This window comes from Pelobates fuscus, chromosome 6 (genome assembly GCF_036172605.1).
Source record: "Pelobates fuscus isolate aPelFus1 chromosome 6, aPelFus1.pri, whole genome shotgun sequence".
Lineage (NCBI taxonomy): Eukaryota > Metazoa > Chordata > Amphibia > Anura > Pelobatidae > Pelobates > Pelobates fuscus.
The window spans coordinates 179,026,004-179,050,764 of NC_086322.1; the positions used below are offsets into that span (position 1 = coordinate 179,026,004).

The window sequence follows — 24,761 nt, forward strand, 5'->3', positions numbered from 1 at the left end:
TACTGTGGTAAGGAATATGTTGTAGAATGAGCTAAGCGATGCTAGTTTGTAAAGTTTTCCATGGCCAAATAGGTTTTGTTTATTTATCACTACCAATAAATCAATGTATACGCTATATATATATATATATATATATATATATATATATATATATATATATATATATATATATATAAATAAATAAATATGGTCTTATTGCTTTTGCAACCAAAAAAAAAAAAAAAAGAAACCATACCAGTTCCTTATTATTCTGAAATACATTCACACAATCTCTAGTAAATAGCCATTCATCGTAGAAAGATATCTATTCAAGGCCTGCTATTTAAAGGACCACTATAGGCACCCAGACCACTTCAGCTTAATGAGGTGGTCCAGCTAGGATTTTTTATAAATGGGTTAATCCAGCCTCTAGCGGCTGTCTCATTGACAGCCGCTAGAGGGCTTCCGCGCTTCTCACTGTGAAAATCACAGTGAGAAGACGCCAGCGTCCATAGGAAAGCATTGTGAATGCTTTCCTATGGACTGGCTGAATGCGCGCGCGACTCCTGCCGCGCATGCGCATTCAGCCGAGGAGGAGGAGAGGTGGCGGAGAGGAGGAGGAGAGCTCCCCGCCCGGCGCTGGAGAAAGAGGTAAGTTTAACTCCTTCCTCTCCCCAGAGCCCGGCGGGAGGGGGACCCTGAGGGTGGGGGCACCCTCAGGGCACTATAGTGCCTGGAAAACGAGGATGTTTTCCTGGCACTATAGTGGTCCTTTAAGGAAACATTTTGTGATGTTTCTGAGAGTACCATGATCTACTGTATTCCTTTGGTATATCCCTTTCCAATTGCAATTTAATATGATTAAATGGTTACTCCAACCACCATACTGTCAGGGTACCTGAAGTCTCTACCTCTGAGAGAGGTAGAGACTTAGAAGTTTATCCGTCCAGAAGGGCTGTTTCCTCCGTCCCTCGCGGTCCTTCCGGTCATTTACACGCCGGCCGCGAGGGATCCACTTCCTTTTGTAACACGACGCCCAGCAGTCGACGTCATGACGCCAACCCGGACCGACCTGTCACTCAGTTGTCTGGAAACTAATCAGGACTCGTCGGAGGCGTGTATACTCTCCTGAGCCAGGGTATTTAACAGTGCTTCTTCCATTTGCTCATTGCCCTGTCGTGGTTCTAGCCTGTCTAGTCACTCAGTGCTCTTGTATTCCAGTTATCCTTTTGGTTCCGACCCGGCTTGTTTGTATTACTCTGCTTATCTCTGTTACCCTTTGACTCGGCTTGTTCCTCGCTTACCTGTCTTCTCGTTCCTTCGACCTCGGCTTGCCTTTGACCATTCTCTCTATCTCCGTACGTTAGTCCGGCCATTCTAAGGTCCGGTATACGTACCTTTCTACTGTCTGTACTCTGCGTGTTGGATCCCTGTCCCGATCCTGACACATACCGACTTCAGTGATTTGATAGGCCATTTTGGCCACAGACCATCCATTGTAAAACAAAATAAGTGATTTTTCAATCTGGAATTATGTTCTAAGCATACAATTATGTTAATTATGCTGTTAATTATTTGCTAGGCACAAGAGACAAACCTAAATTGTACTGGTAAAAATCAAACTGCTGAAGCTCTTCTGAAATGGTCATTCTGTATTGGTTGAAATATATATAATTGATAAATTATCCATTATATCTTTCTAGACGTACAGCATGGCTAACGTTGACCTACTAACTTACATTTCTGTATATTTTGCTTATTATTGAAGGCCAAATTATAACATCTGACATTCAATACACTTCATGGGATATATGACTTGACTCAACACTTTAAGCACTGTACCGAGACCTTACACATTATGGCATGTAGAGTTTTATTTATTTATTTTCAAATTCTTTTTTAAATTCACTGCCAGAGGCTGTTGTTTGTGCTATTTAAACTCTAAGCAATGGCAAACATAACTGCAAATGCACTAATTGTAAAGAAATAAGGCTTAACTTATTTTATTATCCAGAGGCTTGTTAAAACGTATGGTTTATTATCCCCAGCGACGTTTGCACTTGTTTTTAGTTTCTTTTGTTTTCTTCTTTTCCTAGTTATTTAGGCGTATGACTGTATAGAGTTGCAAGCCACCCAATAATGACCCATAGCTGAGCTTATTTACTGTGCAGGTTCCATTGCATTAACCGAGAAAATGATAGCACCTGATTAGATTCCACCAACAGAGCAGTAAGTAAAATGAATGTGCGGTAAGAGGGAAAACTGAACAAGGGACACATAGGAAAACTGACATAGAAGAATGCATTGATGCAGCATAATTCAAGGTACATGGTCTTTCCAAAAACAGTTTGTTCTTGGTTCCACCCTCTTGTCTCTCTTTTCCAACTGCTATATCATGGCAAGTTAGGAACTTTACAGACAACACTTCTTTCCCAGAAACCCCTATGTAAAATTTGGATATTTCCTTGGACCTTGATTTTCCAAGTTCATGCATGCATATATATTTCTTCATTTAGTTACTGTATTGTCTCTGTGTAAAACTTTTCTAAAATGCAAAGTTTCCTTGTTACACAGTTCTGTGCTACACTTGTGTGGGGAAGGATATTTAGAATGTTCATACAAATCAGATTTCCTAGCACTCGCTAAAGTAAAAATTGTGCATGGTGGAAGTAGGTGTCCTTGTTGAAAACGTGATTTTTAACAATAAAGACACAGCCAATAATAGCCTGTGATTGAACTGTCAGCAAGACAGGATACGTTGTTTCTACTCAAGTTTTTTTTTTTTTTTTTTTATTCTTTATTTTTGTTGTGCAGGTGAGTACAAAAACACAGTCATGCGCCACAACAGCGTAAAATAATAGGGGAACATAGACAGGTGGAGCAGTGGCTCTGAGAACTTGCACATTTTTAAAGGTAATAGTAGTTACATAGGTATGCCTGAACGATGACCACTTAGTTAAGATTAAATATACCTGTAGCATCCTGACAGCTTTGGTAGATAGGATTACACATGATAAAGCAATATTCTAATACTCTAATATAAACATTCATGCCCTCATGTTTCATGTAGGATACAAGCCAGAGTAAAACTGACTAAGATAATATAAGATGAAATAGTCGCCGGATAACAATGGGCATATCGGCCTTTGTATTATGAATTTTGTTGGGTTAAATAAGGTTGAATTGTACAAGGGAGACCGTGCAAGCGTTGGGTCACATAAGGTGCCTTCTGGTAACTGCCTGGCTCGCCCACTAGGGCTTGTGCTCAATCTGGTTGCAAATTAAATGAAAGGTGAACAACTGGGCAGGGTGAAGGGGTACAAAATATTGCGGGGTGTCCGCGGCTGGGGTGTAGCGTATGCTAAAACATAACCTTATATTCAAACCTTATTTACACATTTCCCACAACAGTGGGGCAGATTTATGAGTGGATAGTGTGGCTCAGTCGGCCCACTAAGGGCACTCAGGTCGGGGCCACTGTCCTTGACCCCTTGGGACGAAAGTCTGAGTCAGCTGGGTTCCAGATGTGTGGTCTGGAGGGGATGTTTGGTTGCTGCAGAGCGTCTGGTGGAAGGCCCAAGGTAACCAGTTGTGTCTTAGCCTCCTGCAGGTCCGCTATGAGGCATGTGTTGTCTCCCTGGAACACCTGTAGCTTGTGTGGTGAACGCCAGTGATATTTAATGTTATGGGCGCGGAGTATAGTGTGAAGGGTCTCATGGTGGAGCGCCAGGCCATAGTTCCCCTGGATAAATCTGCGTATAATGAGAGGGCCATGTCCTCGAAGGGGTATGGTGTGTTTCCCCTGGTGGCGATCACAATCACTTCTTTGTCCTGCCGCTTTTGGAACTTAACTATCACGTCCCTAGGTGCCGCTGAAGGAGCCTTTGGCGGTTTGGGGATTCTGAATATGCCATCTAGGCCTACCGCTTTAGCTTGTTTCAGCTGGAGTATTTTGCCTACGAGGCACCTCATGAGGTGTGGGAGTTCCGAGTCTGAGACCGACTCCGCTATGCCACGGATTTTTATATTGTGGGCTCTGCGTGAGTCCTCCAGTACCGCCATTTTCTGTTCCACTTTCAGGTGCTGCAGCGATTTCACCTCCTGCTGGAGCGTGGCTACGGCCCTCGAGTGGTTGAGGGAGTCTTGTTCTACGATCCCCATGCGGTTCGTGAGGCCTTGTATGTCTTTCATCATGTCTGCTACATCCGCTTGGATATTCCAGCAGAACTCCGCCAGCAGCTCTCTCATTTCGGCCCTTGTAACCGGGGCTGTATCCAGCTGCGCTCTTGGTTGCACTGCCTCTTGCATTGCGGGTAAGTGTGAGACTTCTTGCTCCGAGAGTCGTTCATCGGAGTCGTCGAGGTAGGCGTCCATAGTGGGTTCCAAGGCGCCATGTGCTCGCCGCCATAGGTCCCCTATGCTGGTGCCCTGTCGGGGCAGTTCCTGTTTCGGTTTTTTGTTTTTCCTGCCCATTGATGTTGAGTCTGCTATAGTGGGGCAGTGTTGTTTGCCTTTTGAGGGGTAAAAATCGTTGGTTTTTGTGCCTTTTTCTCCGTTAATTCTCGGAGCTCTCAGAAGATGCGACCAGTCATTTCGGCAGTTTGCTCCGTCCCCCCTGACTGAGATGATTTTATGACCTCTACTCAAGTTTTGTTCCTCACATCAGTTGAGGCATAAAAGTCCTAAAGTTTAAAAAGTTAACAAAAATGAATTGTCTGAACAATACAAGGTATTTTCAATATTAACTGTAGTGTTGAAGAAAATGTTTGTATTGTATATTTTATTACTGTAACAATAAATGTACGTTATCTTCTGCCCTTGACTTTACTACAGTTTACCGCAGATTACACTATGGGAATACTTTAAAGGGACACTATAGTCACCGAAACAACTACAGTTTATTGAATTTGTTCTGGTGAGTAGAATCATTACCTGTGTTTACATTACAGCCTAGTGATAACTTCACTGGCCACTCCTCAGATAGCTGTTAGAGCTCCTTCCTGGATCATGGCTGCCTAAAATGCCTCCAAACATTCAGTATCTCCTCCCTCTGCATGCAGACACTGAACTTTCCTCATAGAGATTCATTGATTCAATTCATCTCTATGAGGAGATGCTGATTGGCCAGGGCTGTGTTTTGAATTGTGCAGCCTCTGCCCCTGATCTGCCTCTTTGTCAGTCTCAGACAATCGTATGGGGAAGCATTGTGATTGGATCAGGAAACAAGGAACAAAGTATGCAACTGCAGTCTTGAATACAAGTAAGATTTTACTATATTAGGGAGGCATGAGGGGACCAGGGTGGCTAGATGGTGGTTTTAACCCTATAGGGTCAGGAATACATGTTTGTGTTCCTGACTCTATAGTGCTCCTTTAAAAGTCTTTGTAGAGAAAATAGATACATGCACCAGCTATAAGTCCGGTAAAGCAATAATTTGAAAATAAAAGTATAAAAATACTGTGATGTTAATTACATGATTTTTGGAAAAAAAGCAATAAATCTGCAGTCTAGCTTCAATTCAAAGTGCAAACTTCACTGGCTTTAAACCATTTCAGTTTTTATTAATTTAGTTTGCTCAATTTGAATAGATGTTGGGTAGAATTAAAAGGTTTATTATTGGTATTTATATAGTGCCATCTTTTTCCGCAGCGCTTTACAATAAAAGGGGAATCACAGATATAGCCCCACAATCACAAAATTAAGTTCCACATAGGGATTTTTTTTATTTGCTGCTAATGGAAATGCTAGGTTTTCATTCACCAGTATACAACAGAATATGTTTTTTAAAGGTGTTTGACATAGATTACTATAAATAGTGTCCTAGACACTTTATTACTATTTGTACTAATTTCCTCTGACTGAAATTATTGTTCTATAGTAGCATAGCAAACCTTTTGCAATTACATCTTAGTTTTCTGTGCCTGTATTAAACCACTATAGGCATCCAGAGCACTTCACCTCAGTGGTCCTTTAGAGTATTTTTTGTTTAAAACACATGTTAACGTTGCAGGTTTAAATCCACCTCAAGTGGCTGTCTTACTGACAGCCACTACAAGAGTTTTCTCCTCATTGTGAAAATCAGAGGCTGCCTATAGCAGCATTTGATTGGAGGAGCAAGGAGTTTGGTGAGTGCATGACTATTACCAATCTATTGTATCTCTATGAGAAGCAGTGGATTGGAGGAGATCGCCAATGTTAATAGGCATTCAGACTCCTTCGGAGGAGGAGCTCAAGGCTGCTGAAGAGGAGTCCCGGTGCTGTAAAAAAGGTGAGTGGTATTTATTTTATTTTTCAAACATAAAGGACAGAAGATAATCTATAGTTCTGAAATACTGATTAATTTGGAGACTATAAGTGTCATTTAAGAGACAATAAAAAAAACACCAAGGGTTTATTCATTAAATGCCAAATTTACATTTCAAAGGCACTGTTACTAAATATTGTCTGAAAGGGTATCCATCAGTTGCCCTGTTACATTTACTGTTTTATTTATTTTCAATCAATTAAAGCTGCAAATATATAGTATTAACATTTGCAGAAATGTGGAGAGTTTACAATTGTTTACTGCAGAGATTGTGTTAAAATGATGCCAGCCCCCTTTTATCTGGTGATGTAAATTATTGCTATTCCAGATATATAGCAATGTTTATACATCCTGAAATGCTCATATAGTCACTTGCAGATAGACAGAAACTTCGTACTTATGACCTTCAACTTTCTTTTCACTTATAAAAACCATAAAACATATATTATTTGGTTAAGAGTGCTCAAATTTGCATATAACTATAAAAAGAACATTGTCAGATTTATTTTTCAGTTAATATACAGCTACAAAAAAATAAATTGGTGTTTGTATACCTAATGGTCATTGCACCAGAAAAAATGATTGACAGAAAGGTTTTATGAATGTCAGCTGGCAAAAGGCTTGCTTGCGTGGACCGCCATACTTGCCACAATGTTTTAATTGTTAGCTGTCATTTTGGAAGGTGTATAAAGTGTACTCAGAAAAGTATAGCATTTAATCAAATTCCCAGCACAATTCTTAGATTGAGTATACATGTGTGTCTGTCTATCTATTTATCTACATTTAAAGGACCACTATAGTGCCCTGAGGATGCCCCCACCCTCAGGGATCCCCTCCCGCCGGGCTCTGGGGTGAGGAAGGGGTTATACTTACCTCTTTCTCCAGCGCCGGGCGGGGAGCTCTCCGCCTCCTCTCCTCCTCTTCGGCTGAATGCGCAGGCGCGGCAGGAGCCGCGCGCATTCAGCCAGTCCATAGGAAACTATTTACAGTGCTTTCCTATGGACGCTGGCGTCTTCTCACTGTGAAAATCAGTGAGAAGTGCAGCCGCTAGAGGCTGGATTAGCCCATTTATAAACATAGCAGTTTCTCTGAAACTGCTATGTTTATAGAAAAAAGGGTTAAACCCAGCTGGACCAGGCACCCAGACCACCTCATTAAGCTGAAGTGGTCTGGGTGCCTATAGTGTTCCTTTAACTAAAGAACTGAATATGTTGCTTTTACATGGTGGGATGAAAGCGTAGGTGGCAATCTCAGGTTAATTTAGAGTAATCAATATTCCTTTCATGATCAGCTAATTGTAAGATAAAACATCAAACAGATACAGTGAAAGAGCATTGTTTAGGACTGCTACATCACACGGTTGTTTCTTCACACTTAAAGGGAGCTAATTACCGACAAGAATTATACATTAAGCAGCCTTCATTATTTCCACTTCATTTCCATGTGTAGCCTGTAACCGAAGGTTTGAACACTAGAAACAACTAATATATTTCAGCAGCTTTTGTTGCTAATGAATTGGAAAATGGAAAAAGAAACGTGATACCAATCGTAACAATATTAACTTTCAGATTAGAATAATTATATTAATGCAATTACTTTGATTCCAAACAGAATAAGATTTCAGTCAGTAATGAGATTGGACTTTTAATTTCTTTCTTCTCTACTGGAATATTTATTGACTGTATTTTGCTACCAGTGCTTGGCCAAAGAGTCAAGCAAGTCACCATTTATCATCTGATATTAAAGATTCTACCCAGAATTGTATTCTCAATTAAAAAAAAAAAAAAAAAAAAATGTAACCAGAGTTTTATTTACCATTGTGGTTAAATGCATAAATCATTGAATATGACTACAAATAATATCAGGGAGCTTTTCATTTGAGATGTTGGTATTTGTTTGCAGAATTTGGCTATTGGCCAGCACATGTGTACAAAATAACTGAGGTGATTATCATGTAAGTTCCACTTCTGCATTAGCGATGAGAATTTCATATGTATTTAGACAGCAGTAAAAGACTGTGCTCTCCATTCAAATTGGCAGTACTCTCCAATTATAATTGATATTGGTATTGCTAATGTGCAAGTCAGACTTTCACATTAGCAATATGGGAAGCAGGTACCAGGCCATAGGTGTCTTTGGGATCCCTATTGTTGACCAAAAGTTTTGACCTAGATCTGTGGATGGCACCACAACTGACTAGCACCATAACAACAACTACATCTAGTGAGTATTGTGCTTAGACAGCACCTTTATATGTAAACTTCATAGTGAATTTCACAACCATTTTAATCAATTATTAGCAATGCATTAAAATATATATATATATATATATATATAATTTTTATTTATTTTTTACATTTATTTTTGTTTAGATATTTATCAGTAATAGTGTTGCACCTATAGTGCTTGGATTATTACTTTAAACCAGTATTAGGGAATATATCATTGTGTATCAATCCAGCTGCCTTATATTGTTAGATTTGTGTCGGCTAATAAGGAAGCCAGAGGTTCAGGTTATTATGTATAAGTTGACATGGGTAAACCTACAAAGATTAAAGAACACTCCACCCCCACACCACATTCACACTCTGGAAAATATGTCTCCTCTGGAAAAAAAAAAGTCAATGGAAAATAAGAAAGTACAATCTAATAAATTACTTCAAATAACAGTCATTTAATTACTGCTGCAAACATACGGCTGGCTCTGGAAATGAATTGTGATCTCTGTGTGCGCAGTGGAGCTAATAACAGCTTCTATAATTGACCTGCCACTTGGCAATTGGTATAGCTGCCTGCACAGAAACACGACTGGTGAATCATTTATTGATCAAGAATGCGTTTTTGGCTGGATTCATTTAAAACACTGCTAGACTTTCAGATGATTTACATTGACATCTCGAATCAGAAGGACCTGGAATCATCCCATCTTACATACTTTATTGATATCTTAAATACAGACAGCGAGATCTTCAAAATTTAAAAAAAAAAAGGGTGAAAAACCTGAATATGGAAAATAGGAAAATATGTATAGGGGTTTACAGTGTCATTTGGCATTACTTAAAGTACCACATATGTGTACTTTTTGTTCACTTTATATTGGCACTTGGATAAAAAAAAAAAAAAAAAAAAAAAGTTATTTATTTACAGTGCAGATCTGTAAAAATAGTGATTAAAGGTGGTCTAGTGTATGGAGCCAGAAACTCTGCAACCTGGTAAAGGGCCCTCTGTCGTGGCACTGAGAAAATGATGATTAATCCTGGCACCAAATGTAATTACCGTATTTGCAGATATTTCACTGTGTAAAAGGAAGAGTGAACTTGATTTAAATCATTAATCTGTAAGACTTGATAAAATCGTAGTATTTAAACCTAAAGACTCATTCTTGCTGGTTGTTATAATTTTATTTTGCAACCAGGTGAAGATTTTATATTTAGAATAATAACTTTTCAGATTCTTTAACCCCTTAAGGACCAAACTTCTGGAATAAAAGGGAATCATGACATGTCACACATGTCATGTGTCCTTAAGGGGTTAAAGGTACCTTTTAGGCCCCAATCTTTATCTCATTGAAGTGGTCTGGGTGCAGTGTCCCAGTCTGTTTAACCCTGCTATGTAAACCAATGCTGTTTAAGAGAAACTGCAATTTTTATGTTGCAGGGTTAAGTCCACTATAGTGACTGTCTTTCAGACACTTTGCATGATGATATCGAACATCTTCAAATTCCCATCTGTGCTTTCCTATGGGGAAGCTTTAATGTGTGTGTGTGGCAAGTGCTGCGCATGCATATTAGGTCCAGCCATATCCATGACGTAGCGGGAGGACAAGACTTGGCCAGTGCGTGGTAGCGTTGGCGCTGGAAAAAGGTAAGTGGGGGAAAAAAAAATTAATAATTTATCATCGGACGCTGGGGGGAACCTAATAAATTAAGGGCAGGGACACTATAGCAGTATAAATACAGATTTGTTCATGATCTTAACCATTCCAATGCTTTCCAACAGGGAAGCCTTGGGAGGCTATTGCGCATGCGCAGCAAAACAACTTGAATCAATGCATCTCTATGAGGAACGTTCAGCGCTTTCATGCAGAGACGCTGGATGTCTGTGATGCATGTTGTGCAGCACTGACCAAGGAAGCACCTCTAGTGGCCTTTTGAGAGACTCTTAAAAGGCATTTTTTACAGCAAAAAAGCCTTCAGGGACAGGCTATACTCACCAGAACCACTACATTAAGCCATAGTTGTTATGGTGACTATAGTGTCACTTTATTCCTTAAAGGGACTCTGGAGATGCTTAAAACACTTTTCGTGTTAGACAGCCACTGTAGGAGGACTTAACCCTACAAGGTAATTATTGCAGTTTATAAAGACTACAATAATTACACTTGCAGGGTTAAGAGTGGTGGGAGTTGGCACCCAGACCACTCCAATGGACAGAAGTGGTCTGGGTGCCTGGAGTGTCCTTTTAAGGAGTTAGATTCCAGTATTACTAATGAAACAAAAAGCTAAATGTGTTTCTTTCTGCCCATTGCAGCCATGGATGATCTGATGGTTTTGTTTTCATACATTAGTGGGTTAGGATGGGGGAAATGTAATCTTTAGCAGGGTGTCATAATTCTGTAAAATAAAATAACAAATGAAGGACAGCTTGGATCTAGAAAATGGAATATCATTTTAATGGATGGATTAACATCTGTTTCACCCCTCCTTATAGGAATTGCCATATCATTTAATAAACAGTTTGCTCAATGCTACTGCTTATTTAAAAGAAAATATATATATAAAAATATATATATATATATACATATATATTCTGAGCAGTTAACTCCTGCTGCTTGTTGGAGGCCACTATGGTAGAGATTGTTAAAAGAATAGACTGATGGCACATTTTCTCTCAGTTACTACTGGATTTGCAGTTGCTAAAGCCAGAGGTGAGTGTATTGCCTGAGAGGGAAATGGGAAAATATATAATATCCGAGGCAAATATTTCACAAGGGTAATCCAGGATGTAAGGTCAGAAGTCCACGAGATCAGGATCCAGGCATCGCATCAGGTCATCAGTTAAACAGGTCATCAGTTTCTAGCTGCATCCTCCTCTCCCCTCTCCTAACCCTGTTGGGTGTCTCTACTGGCAAGTATGGGAGCCTGACATCAAAGACTAGAAGCCAGTGGGCAAGTGAGAGGATGGCCTCACTGTCTTTATTGCATCCAAGACACCCAACTGTGGACACGGCTGTCCGGAGCAGAGGGTGCATTACAAGGAGACCATGAAAGTGAGAAAAACGCAAGACTCTAGCTTGCTCTCCTTGAGTCAATGTAGAAGTGCAGAAAAGTACACTTAAAATGTTTAACTTACCTGGAGGACATATTAGAAATAAAAATTAAATCTACCAAAGGAACTTGAATTTCTCTTATTACTTTACTCTCTAAGATTGACTTTTCCTACTAGCTATTGCGTCATGGCTCCTTCCGCTGTCTAAATTATAAGTGACTTTTTCTTGGCTCATATGTTTAAATTCCTTATTTCTAAATACTACAGTTAGTTCTCAAACTGTAGATGAAGGTGTGTGTTGCCAAAGTATAAATCCAACTGGATACTTTGATCTGCATATACTATATAGGATATATAGTTTACTTCTCAATAACTGAAATTAAATATATTCATCTGCTATGTGAAATGCGGACTTGCAGAACTGAGCTCATTGCCACCGTACACTAACCCAGCTTGCTAACCGTTATGTAGATAGAATAATGAGAATGCATGCTCACCTTGTTTTATTTAATTTCAGATATGTCTGAGAACACAAGTGATACTACACCTAATGATGCAACTTTACCTGCTTCTGAAGAGGGTTATTCTGACCCCGAGGTCTGTTCATAAAATATTAAAAATATTAAATCTAAATCACAATCCTTAAAAAAAATAAAAATCTCCTCAAATCGCTTAAGTGGAGTAATTTAATCATAATTCTATTTTAAATGTGCTGCTTGTATGTATTATTTTTACATTCAGAGAGGTTAGCATTTTGTGATCACAGTTCTAGTATGCTTCAGTGATTGACAATTTTGCCAAATTAGTTTAAAGAACCTGTCTTGTTCTAATTCTCTTGCTTCAGGAAGTCTGTAGGCTATCATTTTTAAACTTAGTATTTCTGACTGGCTGAAACCTCAAAATGCCAAAAAAAAAATCTACCTGTAAATTTGAGGGATATTAAAATGCAGATCATGCTTCTAGCAATATGAAAAAGCAAGCCTCTATCACTTGCACGTACAGTACAAAGGGGCCTGCTGCCTCCATGCTGTAAAAAAATAAATCTAGAACTCTGTGTAAGAAATGCACATTTACAAGGTTATACTCTTGCTACTTTCAAAACTGGCACTGAAGCCATTTACATTTTTCTTATATATTTAAACTGCACTTTAGGCATTACTGCCCTTTTAACATCTCTATACCTAGAAATATTTAGTTTTTGCTCTAGACACTCATTCGCGTATTCGTGTATGTATGATTATGGTGTTGTTAGGCGGAAAGCTCCATCCCCATTTCTTTGAAAACATTTTTGAAGCAATGCGACCAATGAGTCATTGTTAGGATTAAAGGGACACTGTAGGCACCCAGACCACTTCAGCTAATTGAAGTGGTCTGGGTGCTGTGACCCTTTTGCACTTAGTGCTGCAATGTTAAACATTACGGTTCCAGAGAACTGCAATGTTTACATTGCAGTTCTAAGTCTGTCCCCCACTGGACCTCCAGCGTCTGATTTTCCCCATAGAAAAGCATTGAATAATTGCCATTGCCACGTATGCACATTAGGTCTTCCCCGTCAGCAGGGGAGGAGCGTGGGTGGAGCCTGACCCAGCAACGAGGGACATCGGCGCTGGATTCAGGTAAGTGGCTAAAGAGGTTTCAACCCAGTCAGCCCTGCGGGAGGGGGGGGGACACATATTATCCCTATTGTGCCAGGAAAATGGCTTTGTTTTCCTGGCACTATAAGATCCCTTTAAGGTAATAAAAAAATAAGCCACTTTTTATGGCTGAGCAATACAGTGTAATCTGAAAGGTTTACACAATGTGTCTCGTCACTGTGTGCTGTGTAGTTTTTACCATGTTTCAATGTTCTTAGTTTATTCCTTTATTAACATGTTTGCTTTGCCCTCAGCACAACATCTGATTAACCATTCTGTTTATAAAGTTATTATAGACATGCTGCTCTAGCTATTTTAATGGTTTGTAAAATGTGCATTTTAAGATAGAGGCTGGGGAAATGTGCCTATTCTGCATAAACAAAGTGCCTCCATTTCTCCTACTTCCTCTCTTTTTTTCAATCTCCTCTTTATTTTTTTCCCCCACAGTACTATACTTGGTCCCCTACTGTTCTCAGTCTGTACTGCCCCACTTAGTGAACTAATTAGTTGCTTTGGCTTCCAATATAACTTCAATGCTGAAGACTCATAAATCTGTCTATCCACTCCTGATCTTTCTCTGTGCCTCTTGGATCATGTTTCTACCTACATATCAGCTCTTTCTAACGGGATAGCAGCTCATTTCATTTAACTGTTTCTCCAAAACAGAACTTTCCTCCTTCGACCACTGCTACACCCATTCTAGGCAACAGCACTACCATCATTTCTACGTCACAGGCGTTCTACCGTGGCGTTATCTTCAATACTAACCTCTCCTTCGAGTCAATCACCAATTTCTGTTTCTTCCATCTCAATATGATAGCTGGCATCCTGCCCTACTGAACACCAGATGCAGCTAAGGTGTTCGTCCATGCTACTTTTATCTCTTGCCTTGATTACGGCAATCTGCTACTCTCTTCTGATCCTACTACACTCTAACATGAATGCTGCAGCAAGGGTCAACTTCCTGCCCTCCTACGCCTCCCCCTTTGTCAGTCCTTCTATTAGCTACCTGTTACATGTAGGCCTCAATTTAAAATTCTGGTCCTCATTTGCTATCTTCATAACACTATGTCCAGTCAAGGCCCCTATGACCTGCCAAAGTCCTGTGTCTATCCTCTATTTGTACTCGCTCCTCTTACTCTAGCCTTCAGTTTTCCCTCCCCAAACTTCACTAACCCTTTCCTGCAACTGTCAAAAAAATATATATAAAAAAACCCCAAATAATTGTACTTCATTGTAAACTAGCAACTTACTTTTCCATAACATGAAATATATCTTACCCTTATCCCTTGTGTCCTTTTACCTCACTCCCGTTAGAATGTAAACTTGTTTGAGCAGGGCCCTCTGCACCTTCTTTTCCTGTACGTCCAACTTCTCTTATAGCAACTCCTTCTTTGTTATTCCACCTATTGTACAGCACTGCTGAATTTGTTGGCACATTCTAAATAATGTCTAAATGGCAGAGAATTGAGCATTGAAACTGCAGGGAGATGATATGTACACTAAATACACATCGTTAAGTTTAAAAAAATAAAATAAAAACAATTTGTGCTTAGTGTTCCTTTAAAAAAAAAAAAAAAAGATGGTACTGTAAACCTTAATTGATGCTTGTCATGTTAGTTTTTCTATGCTGAAAGTCTGCTGTTAAGTGGACACAAAAAAATTATTATTTTTTGTACAGATGCTTACATATTAAGATTTGTCTTGGCGTTATACTTCATTCTGGCCTCACCTTTGAGCCTCACATCCAGTCTGTTACCAATTTCTGTAGGTTCCTCCTTAAAAACATAGCCCGCATCCGCCCCTTTCCTATGCAAGATGCTACTAAGGAGCTTGTCCATACTCTAGTAATCTCTCGCATGGATTATTGGAACTCTCTCCTAATTGGTCTTCGCAGAAGTCGTATTGCCCCACTACAGTCTGTAATGTCTGCAGCTAGACTGATTTTCCTCTCCTGTCACTCCTCTCTTACCTCTCCCCTTTCTCAGTCCTTACCTTGGCTTCCTGTTTCCTATAGTGTCAATTCAAGGTACTAATCCACACCTATAGAGCACTGACCAATTCAAGCCACTCCTTTATCTCTTCACAGATCCATAGGTATGTCCCTTCTCGGTCTCTACGCTATGCCCTTGACCTTCTCCTGTCCGCTGCTCGTACCCATACAGCCAACTCACGCTTGCAGGACTTCGTGCAGGCGGCTTCTTTCCTATGGAATAGACTGCCTACCACCATCAGGCTCTCCACTAGTCTTCAATCGTTAAAATGTGCCTCAAAACCTATCTCCTTAGGAAAGCTTATGGCCTCCCAGAATAACCTCTACCTCACATACCTGTCCCATGCTCTCTCCTATAGACCGTAAGATCGTTTGAGCAGGGTCCTCTTCATCCTATTGTTCCTGTAAGTTTTTGTAATGGTCTCATTTATTGTTAAAGGACCACTATAGTGCCAGGAAAACATACTCATTTTCCTGGCACTATAGTGCCCTGAGGGTGCCCCCACCCTCAGGGCCCCCCTCCCGCCGGGCTCTAGGGGGTGAAAGGAGTTAAATTTACCTCTTTTTCCAGCGCCTGGCAGGGGACTCTCCTCCTCCTCTCCTCCTCCTTGTCGTCGTCATCTGCTGAATGCGCATTCAGCCAGTCCATAGGAAAGCATTCTCAATGTTTTCCTATGGACGCTGGCGTCTTCTCACTGTGAAAATCACAGTGAGAAGCGTGGAAGCGCCACTAGCGGCGGTCAATGAGACAGCCACTAGAGGCTGGATTAACCCTATTATAAACATAGCAGTTTCTCTGAAACTGCTATGTTTATAGAAAAAAGGGATAAACCTAGCTGGACCTGGCACCCAGACCACTTCATTAAGTTGAAGTGGTCTGGGTGCCTATAGTGGTCCTTTAAATCTCCCTCTCTGATAAAGTGCTACGAAATATGCTGGTGCTATATAAATACCAGTAATAATAATCATAATATCCTGTGGTATTATCCACATTAAAACATATGTCGGTAATCTGTTTTTGCGAAGTCAAATGCTGTGTATGATAGCTTGTTAGCACTGTTCTCTCAGCACTGTGTACCTCTTCTCTTTGTCAAAGCCATTATTTATTCCATGGCTGCTTGTAAATAAGCAATGACCTGTGAAATGTATCTGTTACACTGTACGTTCACTCTTTACAGAACTGTGGGGTAACTGCTGTATAGGTTTTCTAATGGAAAGAATGAGCAATTCCTAGTTTACTTTTATGGCTCATTAAAGGGATACTCCAGTTTATTTTTTGTGTTTTTTTTTTTTTTTTAAATATGATTTTTCCATGAACACTGCATAGCATTAATCTCTTTGTGATCAATGGTGAAATGATTCCATCATAGTTGTCCTACCCTAAAGTACCCATGGCGGAATAATTCCATCATGCACAATTTAACCCCTTAAGGACCAAACCTCTGGAATAAAAGGGGTTAAAAAGGAAGGACTGTTTCCCTGCTGATAACTGGGAAGCCCAGGTATCATTTGATACCTTGGACTCCACTTTGTCAGCTGGAGCCAGAGTAAGTGGCTCCATGCTGACTGATAAGCTGTGTGCAAACCTTAAAGTGAGCACTGCATACAGTCCTTTAACCCCTTAAGGACACATGACGTGTGGCATGTCATGATTCCATTGTATTCCAGAAGTTTGGTCCTTAAGGGGTTAAATTATTATTTATATAGCGCCAACAAATTGTGCAGCGATGTACAATGGGTGGACTAACAAACACTTAATTGTAACCAGACGAGTTGGACGCACCGGAACAGAGAGGGTTGAGGGCCCTGCTTAAATGCTAGGAGTGGGGTAAAGTGACACAAAAGGTAGGTGTAGAAAAGTAGGTTGGTTGAATAGTATTGAAGTAGGATTTAAATCCCTGTGGCTACAACTTGGTTTGGGCATGGTTAATAGGCCCATCAACTTAATCTCTCAAAATTGTAACTGTGAAAACTGAAATGGTCATGTCCCTTATATGATACTGTAACTTCACCAGATTGTGGCAAATACATATTTTGGGGGTATTGTTATACTCAGAAAATGTAGTTGAACGTAATATGAGGTTTTATACAATCGCAAACATCAGATCGACACATTTAAAATAGCAGATAATCTATTTTTCTAAAATTGTTTAGCAGAGATTGGCAGTTAAATGTAAAAAGTATCAAAGTACCGCTGGGTATATACCCTGTGATGTCACCTTTAAAAATATTTACTTTTGTGTGCCAATTTTGTTTTCAGTGATGGCTATTGAATTTGGAAGACATACATACTAAATTCTCATATAGTCTTACTTTGAAATTGTATTATACTCCTTGTACAATAATAATATACACTACTTAATCAACAGCAAATCTGACTTCATAGTTACGTGTGCATTATTTTGTGCTTGTTTTCGTGCTTCTTTTTAAGCTCAAACTTAATTTAAAGAATGAAAGTCAAATCTATTTTGACATTTTTACAGCATGAGTTGAGCCTGCGGTTTTATGAGATAATTATTTGATCAGACTATTCATGTGAAGAGCACATTATCAACTAAATGCCTTGCATTTGAGGATTGCTGTCTTTATATACCCAGTGTTGTTTGGAGCAATTTTATATTATATTATTTATAATACCATAAGGAAGCAGCGCTCTGGGAACATCTTGTTCAGTTAAATATCTTTGTTCAATTTATTTTAGGTCAACATTTGTTTACAGAGAAACTTTCCTTTAAGATTCTAAACATATATTGATCTAAAGTAAAGTGGACAAAGAAAAGAACAAGGAATGCTATAGAATTAGACATACAAACCTGTATTCCTACCTCAATAGAATTCTCTCTAGATTCAAGGCCCCACTACATTTAATAAAACAAGGATTTTTCATAGTCTTGCTCTTCTTGTCCAATCGAATGCTTTTTTTTACAAGGCAGCATTGAATCCAATGCTACTCTATGACAAGCATTAGAGATGATCAACATCCTCATGCAACGAGTGAGAACGTTGAATGTCACATAAGTCTGAATCGGTTATAGCAGCAGAAGCACCTTCTAGTGGCTGTCAGGAATATCTGCAAAATGTAAGCTGGAATTGCAGAATTGAATGGCAATTTCCAGTTTCATGATGATGTCGTAAATTCTGCAATTCTCCAGTCTCCTCACTTTATTGCTACAACATTGCTCACATAGTGAAAACAACGTTCCATCAGTTATATTAGTCTACAAATCTGATCAGATCCTTGACATGTAAACACTGTTTTTATATGGTAAGCTATCTTTATGCTCACACATCATGGTAACAGCGTTTGTACAGAAAAAAACAAAACAAGAACGAATCCGTTGATGGCCAGAGTTTCGAAAAATCCCATGTTATACTGGCAGTTTTGTGTAGTACAGAAGGGGTTAAAGAGACACACACCAAAGTTTAGTAACCCTCTTTTATTGATTGTGTTATGCATGAAATTGTAATAAAATAATAAATTGCAGATGGTCAGTTTTGTTTTAAGCGTGTGAGTGGGTCCGTGACCAGGGGGTTGGCATTTCTGAAAAATGTAGGTGTCTTACCAATAATAAGGAATGGGGTGAAGAGTCAGCGCTACGTAGCCACAGAGAAATATAGTTTAAAACGGCTGCACACCTTAAAAGGGGAGTTCCCCTAATCCCCTTATATAAGTAACATAAAACACAAAAACAGAAAAGAAAAGGGTGCGCCTAACTTACATCAAAGTAATATTAATCATAAATAAAATAATAATAAAATAATAGTCCAAAGTCCTTCAATAAGTCCGAAGTGGTAAGTTCCACAAAGTATGGAGGATGCTTGAAGATGATGTCAGTCTTTACGCCTATGCACTTGTAGTTCGGTGATGATATGTGAAGATAAAAGCAGGAAAACAAAAATCCCAATGGTACAGTATGTCAGCAAGGTGAAAGGGGATAAAATAGTGATAATGAAAATTACTCACAATTTTCAGAGCTAAAATCCAGCTCTGATATTGTATGCGTGAAGTGGAATGATCCCCACTCAAGGATATATAGGGTGACGCTGGTGAAAAGTCCAGCGATGATCCGGCTCAGCCGATAATAAGAGAAAATAAAATATAGTGCTCTCTGTATGGCAGATAAAAATGCTAGAAGAAAATAAAAATATACTCACAGTATATAGAGCAGGCTGAACTGCTCGGTGTAAGCGTATGGGTGGTATAATCCCCACCTATGGATTCTTTGCGCTATTGCGTGGGTTATAAAATATAAGTAAGGTCAGGTTAAAAAAAGTAAAAAAGATATTTAAAGGAATATGGCAAACAGGATATTTTGGTGCCAAAAATTCCTTTATTACAAATATAAAATATAAAATGTATAATATCTAGACGCGTTTCGCCTAAAGAGGCTTCTTCAAGTAGATAATAGAAAGCATAACCTGACATACATGAACTTATATAGGGTACAATAGTATTAGTAAAATTTGAATATCCCGCCAAAATGGCGTCATTACCATAATTAGCATAAAACATAAATTATAATAAAAGTGTTTTTTAAACACAATAGGATAAAATATTATAAGAGGCCAATCTTATGGGACCAGAAAGAACAGGAAAAGAGGCTTTAATCCTGTAAAAAATGATATATTAAGAACGAATTCGGAAATTAGCATAAAAAAATAAAAATGACTTTTACAGGTATAGAAGTGAAGCTATAACCCAAACTAACTTAGTGGTAATATTGGTTTGTAAAAACGAAGCTTGTAGCTTGATAAATTGAAGAAAGAAAACTGTTCACGTTTCGTGTCACGTGACTGATGCGTTCCAAGCAAGTGGAACGCATACGTGTCGGCTGAATAGCCGACCAAAAAATATACAAGGTGTTTAAATATATTAGCATAGTCCCTGGAGGGGATAATAGGGATATAAACAGGGAGGGGGGATAAAACTTAGGCAAAGTGAGGGAAATGATAATTGTCAACAAATTTGATTAAGGTTAACATCATATATGTATATCTTGGGGAAGGTTAACTAAACTGTGAAATACAAAGTTTATAAAAACATAATAGAGATAATAAAATTAAGTTATTGTTACTGTGTAATAAAAAAATTTTTTTGTAATAAAATTTTTTTTTTATTGCTACCATCATTAATATCATAAAGGATTAGAGGGGCATTTTTTATTACCAATAATGATTTATGTAACTAAATGTAATTTTGAAGAACAATATACCTGATTTACTGATTTCTGAATTTTTTTTTTTAGTAGTTTAGGCACATTACTGTCAGTATTATTTCTGTGAAAGTTTTGTATAAATATAGACGCACATTCAATATGGAGCTCCTAGAAAAGGTCAAATAGATTTGGGCCCAAAATTGGGAATGTAACTCCTAAATAGGGACACTTGGGAGTTATGCAATCCCAGATTCTTGGAGGAGTAAGGAGCAGATTGGTTTATGGGCCGTTCTCAATGGAAATTGTTGTTCCGCTGCCATTAACCACTACTCTATCAAATCTTTTCCGAGCAGTTTGACAACATTTTTTAATAAAGACGTTATTTCACTGATTTCCCTCTTTGCCAAAATTATCTGAGTGCACAATCACTTCTAAATGATCTAAACACCCAATATGAACTGTTTTAATAGAACCATATTATTATTAATGTATGTATATATTGCTTCTCTAAAAAAACTACTTATTAAATCCATCCATCAGCCTCCGTTCCTTAAATAGACAAGGCTGTAACTTTTTTTTATTATTTTTTATTTTCCGTCCCTGAACTGTTGTACTGATTTCACCAGACAATATTTATTATTATAGGGCAAATTCGCAAATATTCAGCTAGACAAGCTTATTACACTTGACATAGCCCAATTCCAGTCTTCCGTTGAAAATATTAGAAACAACAGTATCCAATCTCTTACCTTATGGCTCCACTACACAGGAGCAGGGGTTACATTTCACCTCTATGATGAGATATTAAACATAAAAAAGTGCACTACTACACTTAATACATCATAATACATCATTCCTAACAAACAAATTGTAATTTTGAAGGTGCCCAATAAAGGTTGGAGTCAAAATATATATCTATTTTTTTTTTTTTTTTACCCCTCATACTTTTCTAGAAAGCAAAATAAATAAATCCTGGTTTACTACTGATGGATTTCACATTTTCCATACTAGTAAACCTAGTTCATTAAATGTCCATTTATCTTGGTTTGTAGTATTACCAGTTATTGCCAGCAGATGGTGATGTTAGCATGACAAATAATATGTGAGAATGTGATTGATATGGGCCTTAAATGAACACTCCAGAGCTTTAGAAATAAATACATTGACTTATAACACTGAAGTGTTGAATTGATGATTTAGCTTCCTAGCTCTCCCCACACCTGTTCCTGTAAAATAGAAGTATGTTCTCTCTAATCCAGTGGCAAGCCAGTCCCCCCTCCACAGCTTACTACTGAGAATCTCCTGTGAAATCAAATGCTTCTTATAGAGAATTGGGTGCTATGACACATGTGCGGCAATCCTCTGCTTCCAGCCACTAGGGAGCAACTTAGGCCATTTTATAAAAGTGCCACATTCAAGAGAATGTTTATAATAAGAAAGGTGGGACAACAATATCACCCCAAGACTTTTTTAGTGCTAGGGCTAGGCAATCTTTGGTACTCTAGATCTTGTGCACTACATCTTCCCTGATGTTTTGCCTGTATTATGTCTGCGAGAGCATTATGGGAGATGTAGTCCACACCATCTGGATTGCTAAAGGTTGCCTACCACTGGACTAGACTGTTCTTTTAACTGAATCTCTGAGTTATAGTTTGACTTAAGAAAAACTTTGTGGCTAAAATTATTTTTGTGTCATAGATGGAATAACTTAGCTTGGATTGCCCCCAGTGGGGCATGTGGTCTGTGGTTAATTTACTGTGTTATTAACAATAATTTGGGTCAGGGATTTGTGAAGTCTTCTGGATTAATAGATTGCTGTACTCTGCTCAGAAAAATGCTAGCATTTAATGTTTGTTAAATTTGGAATATTAAGAGAGCTACATAATATCTGGTCGCATGTATTTTGGTTGACAGCCATGTCTGTTGCTCGTTCTACTGATCACAATATTATTTGCATTGATATTTAAAGGATCAATAGGACACACTATTCCGTCAGCTATCCTTACTTCATCTAGTCTAGATTGCTTTTTATTTATGATTTTGTCAAGGAGGATCATCACTATACCGTAAAGCAGGGGTGGGCAATCTGTGGCCCTCCAGATGTTTTGGACAACATCTCCCTTGATGCTTTGCTAGCATTATGGCCCTAAGAGCATTATGGGAGATGTAGTCCAATACATCTGGAGGGCCACAGATTGCCCACCCCTGCTTTACGGTATAGTGATGATCCTCCTTGACAAAATCATAAATAAAAAGCAATCTAGACTGGAGTCACCATTTAGGCCAATGTAGCTAAACTGGAACGCTAGCTTACTGAATAACCCTGTCTGTGCGGTCATTACGTTTTTTCTTCAGAGTTTAATGTTCGATTAGGCCAATTGAATAAAAATAAACCTACACGTACATTTAATACATCAATCTGATATTAAGTCTTACTTAATCTTACTGGCAGAATTGCTTTTGCATGAGTAAAGATGTGCAGTTGACCCACTTTTAATATTCTTGTGTAGTTTTATCTGTAAAAGTATAGGGTACATGGCTAAATGACTACATGCTTGCTTACTTTATAGGAAACCACGGTATTTATCATCCTCGTGCAATTAAACCAGGATTTTTGTTAGCCTATATTTAAGTGTTACTGTGCCGTGTATTCATGCTACTTGCAAACAGTAGTATTTTGTAACATTCATAATGTATCAGAACGCTTTCATAAACATTGTTAATATTAAGATAGTTTGTGCTAGTTGTGTAATTTTTGACTATTTATTATTATATATTATACATACATGATAAATACAGAAAAAAAACATATAATTTCCACATTTGATCACAATGAAGTGCAGCGCTTCCGTCCTACGTCATCCCTCCCCCCCCCATACAACCGCACTAGTTGTTTAATTTTTGAATCTCCATAAATACTGGTGTTTGTTTGCACATATTGTTTTAATTTGCACAGTCTTCAGCGTTGGCAAGCTATTACATGTTCTGGTCACTCGCTTCACCTTTAACATTTTGTCTAATCTGTAGACAGTTCTCTATTTTGCGGCAGGAGATTGTATTTTTGAAGTCTGAGATTTGTAAATTATCTGGTAAACAAACTCAGGCTGGAACTGCTGCAAAGCCACTGCCGCAGAGACATACTAGGAATGGCAGATGGATTACTGTAGGATCTGGTAGACTTGGAGTTGTGGATAAAAGGCATATTGCACAGTCTGTTGCTCTACATAATTCATTTTCTGCACTTTCAGAGTGTAGTGGTGTCGTGGAGAGAGGCACTGAGGCTAGTGGTGTTGTGCAGAGAGGCACTGAGGCTAGTGGTGTTGTGCAGAGAGGCACTGAGGCTAGTGGTGTTGTTCAGAGAGGCACTGAGGCTAGTGGTGTTGTGCAGAGAGGCACTGAGGCTAGTGGTGTTGTGCAGAGAGGCACTGAGGCTAGTGGTGTTGTGCAGAGAGGCACTGAGGCTAGTGGTGTTGTGCAGAGAGGCACTGAGGCTAGTGGTGTTGTGCAGAGAGGCACTGAGGCTAGTGGTGTTGTGCAGAGAGGCACTGAGGCTAGTGGTGTTGTGCAGAGAGGCACTGAGGCTAGTGGTGTTGTGCAGAGAGGCACTGAGGCTAGTGGTGTTGTGCAGAGAGGCACTGAGGCTAGTGGTGTTGTGCAGAGAGGCACTGAGGCTAGTGGTGTTGTGCAGAGAGGCACTGAGGCTAGTGGTGTTGTGAAGAGAGGCACTGAGGCTAGTGATGTTGTGAAGAGAGGCACTGAGGCTAGTGATGTTGTGAAGAGAGGCACTGAGGCTAGTGGTGTTGTGAAGAGAGGCACTGAGGCTAGTGGTGTTGTGAAGAGAGGCACTGAGGCTAGTGGTGTTGTGAAGAGAGGCACTGAGGCTAGTGGTGTTGTGAAGAGAGGCACTGAGGCTAGTGGTGTTGTGAAGAGAGGCACTGAGGCTAGTGGTGTTGTGAAGAGAGGCACTGAGGCTAGTGGTGTTGTGAAGAGAGGCATTGAGGCTAGTGGTGTTGTGAAGAGAGGCATTGAGGCTAGTGGTGTTGTGCAGAGAGGCACTGAGGCTAGTGGTGTTGTGCAGAGAGGCACTGAGGCTAGTGGTGTTGTGCAGAGAGGCACTGAGGCTAGTGGTGTTGTGCAGAGAGGCTTGGTGAAGCCTAATAGAAAGCAGTTGTTGGTGGGGGATTCCATCATAAGAGGTGTGGAGATGGACAATGGTGGTCTTGTGAGGTGTCTTCCCGGAGCTACTGCTCACAGAGACAGGAGACGTATCGGTAATATTGTTAAGCAAGCAAAGCAGGAAGGGGAATTGGATGTACTTGTCCATTTAGGGACAAATGACTTGGCTTGCAATGAGGTTTCAGAGGTTAAGGAAGTTTTTAGTGTTTTTGCCAATGATATACGGCAGGTTGCTTCCACATTGTCATTCT

General features: G+C 39.3%; 1 protein-coding gene across 5 annotated transcripts in view; it reads left to right on the forward strand.

Annotated features, from left to right (window-relative positions):
• Positions 1–24,761, forward strand: part of ARFIP1 (ADP ribosylation factor interacting protein 1) — a 105,688-nt gene that overhangs the window by 9,195 nt on the left and 71,732 nt on the right. For 4 of the 5 annotated variants that reach the window (XM_063458527.1, XM_063458528.1, XM_063458530.1 and 1 more), the window contains exon 2: positions 12,069–12,148. The exons of the other annotated variant lie outside the window; for it this stretch is intronic. In XM_063458527.1, coding sequence (XP_063314597.1) covers positions 12,071–12,148 — 78 coding nt within the window. In that variant the 5' untranslated portion in view covers positions 12,069–12,070. The remainder of the gene's footprint in view (positions 1–12,068; positions 12,149–24,761) is intronic. 5 annotated transcript variants of the gene reach the window in all.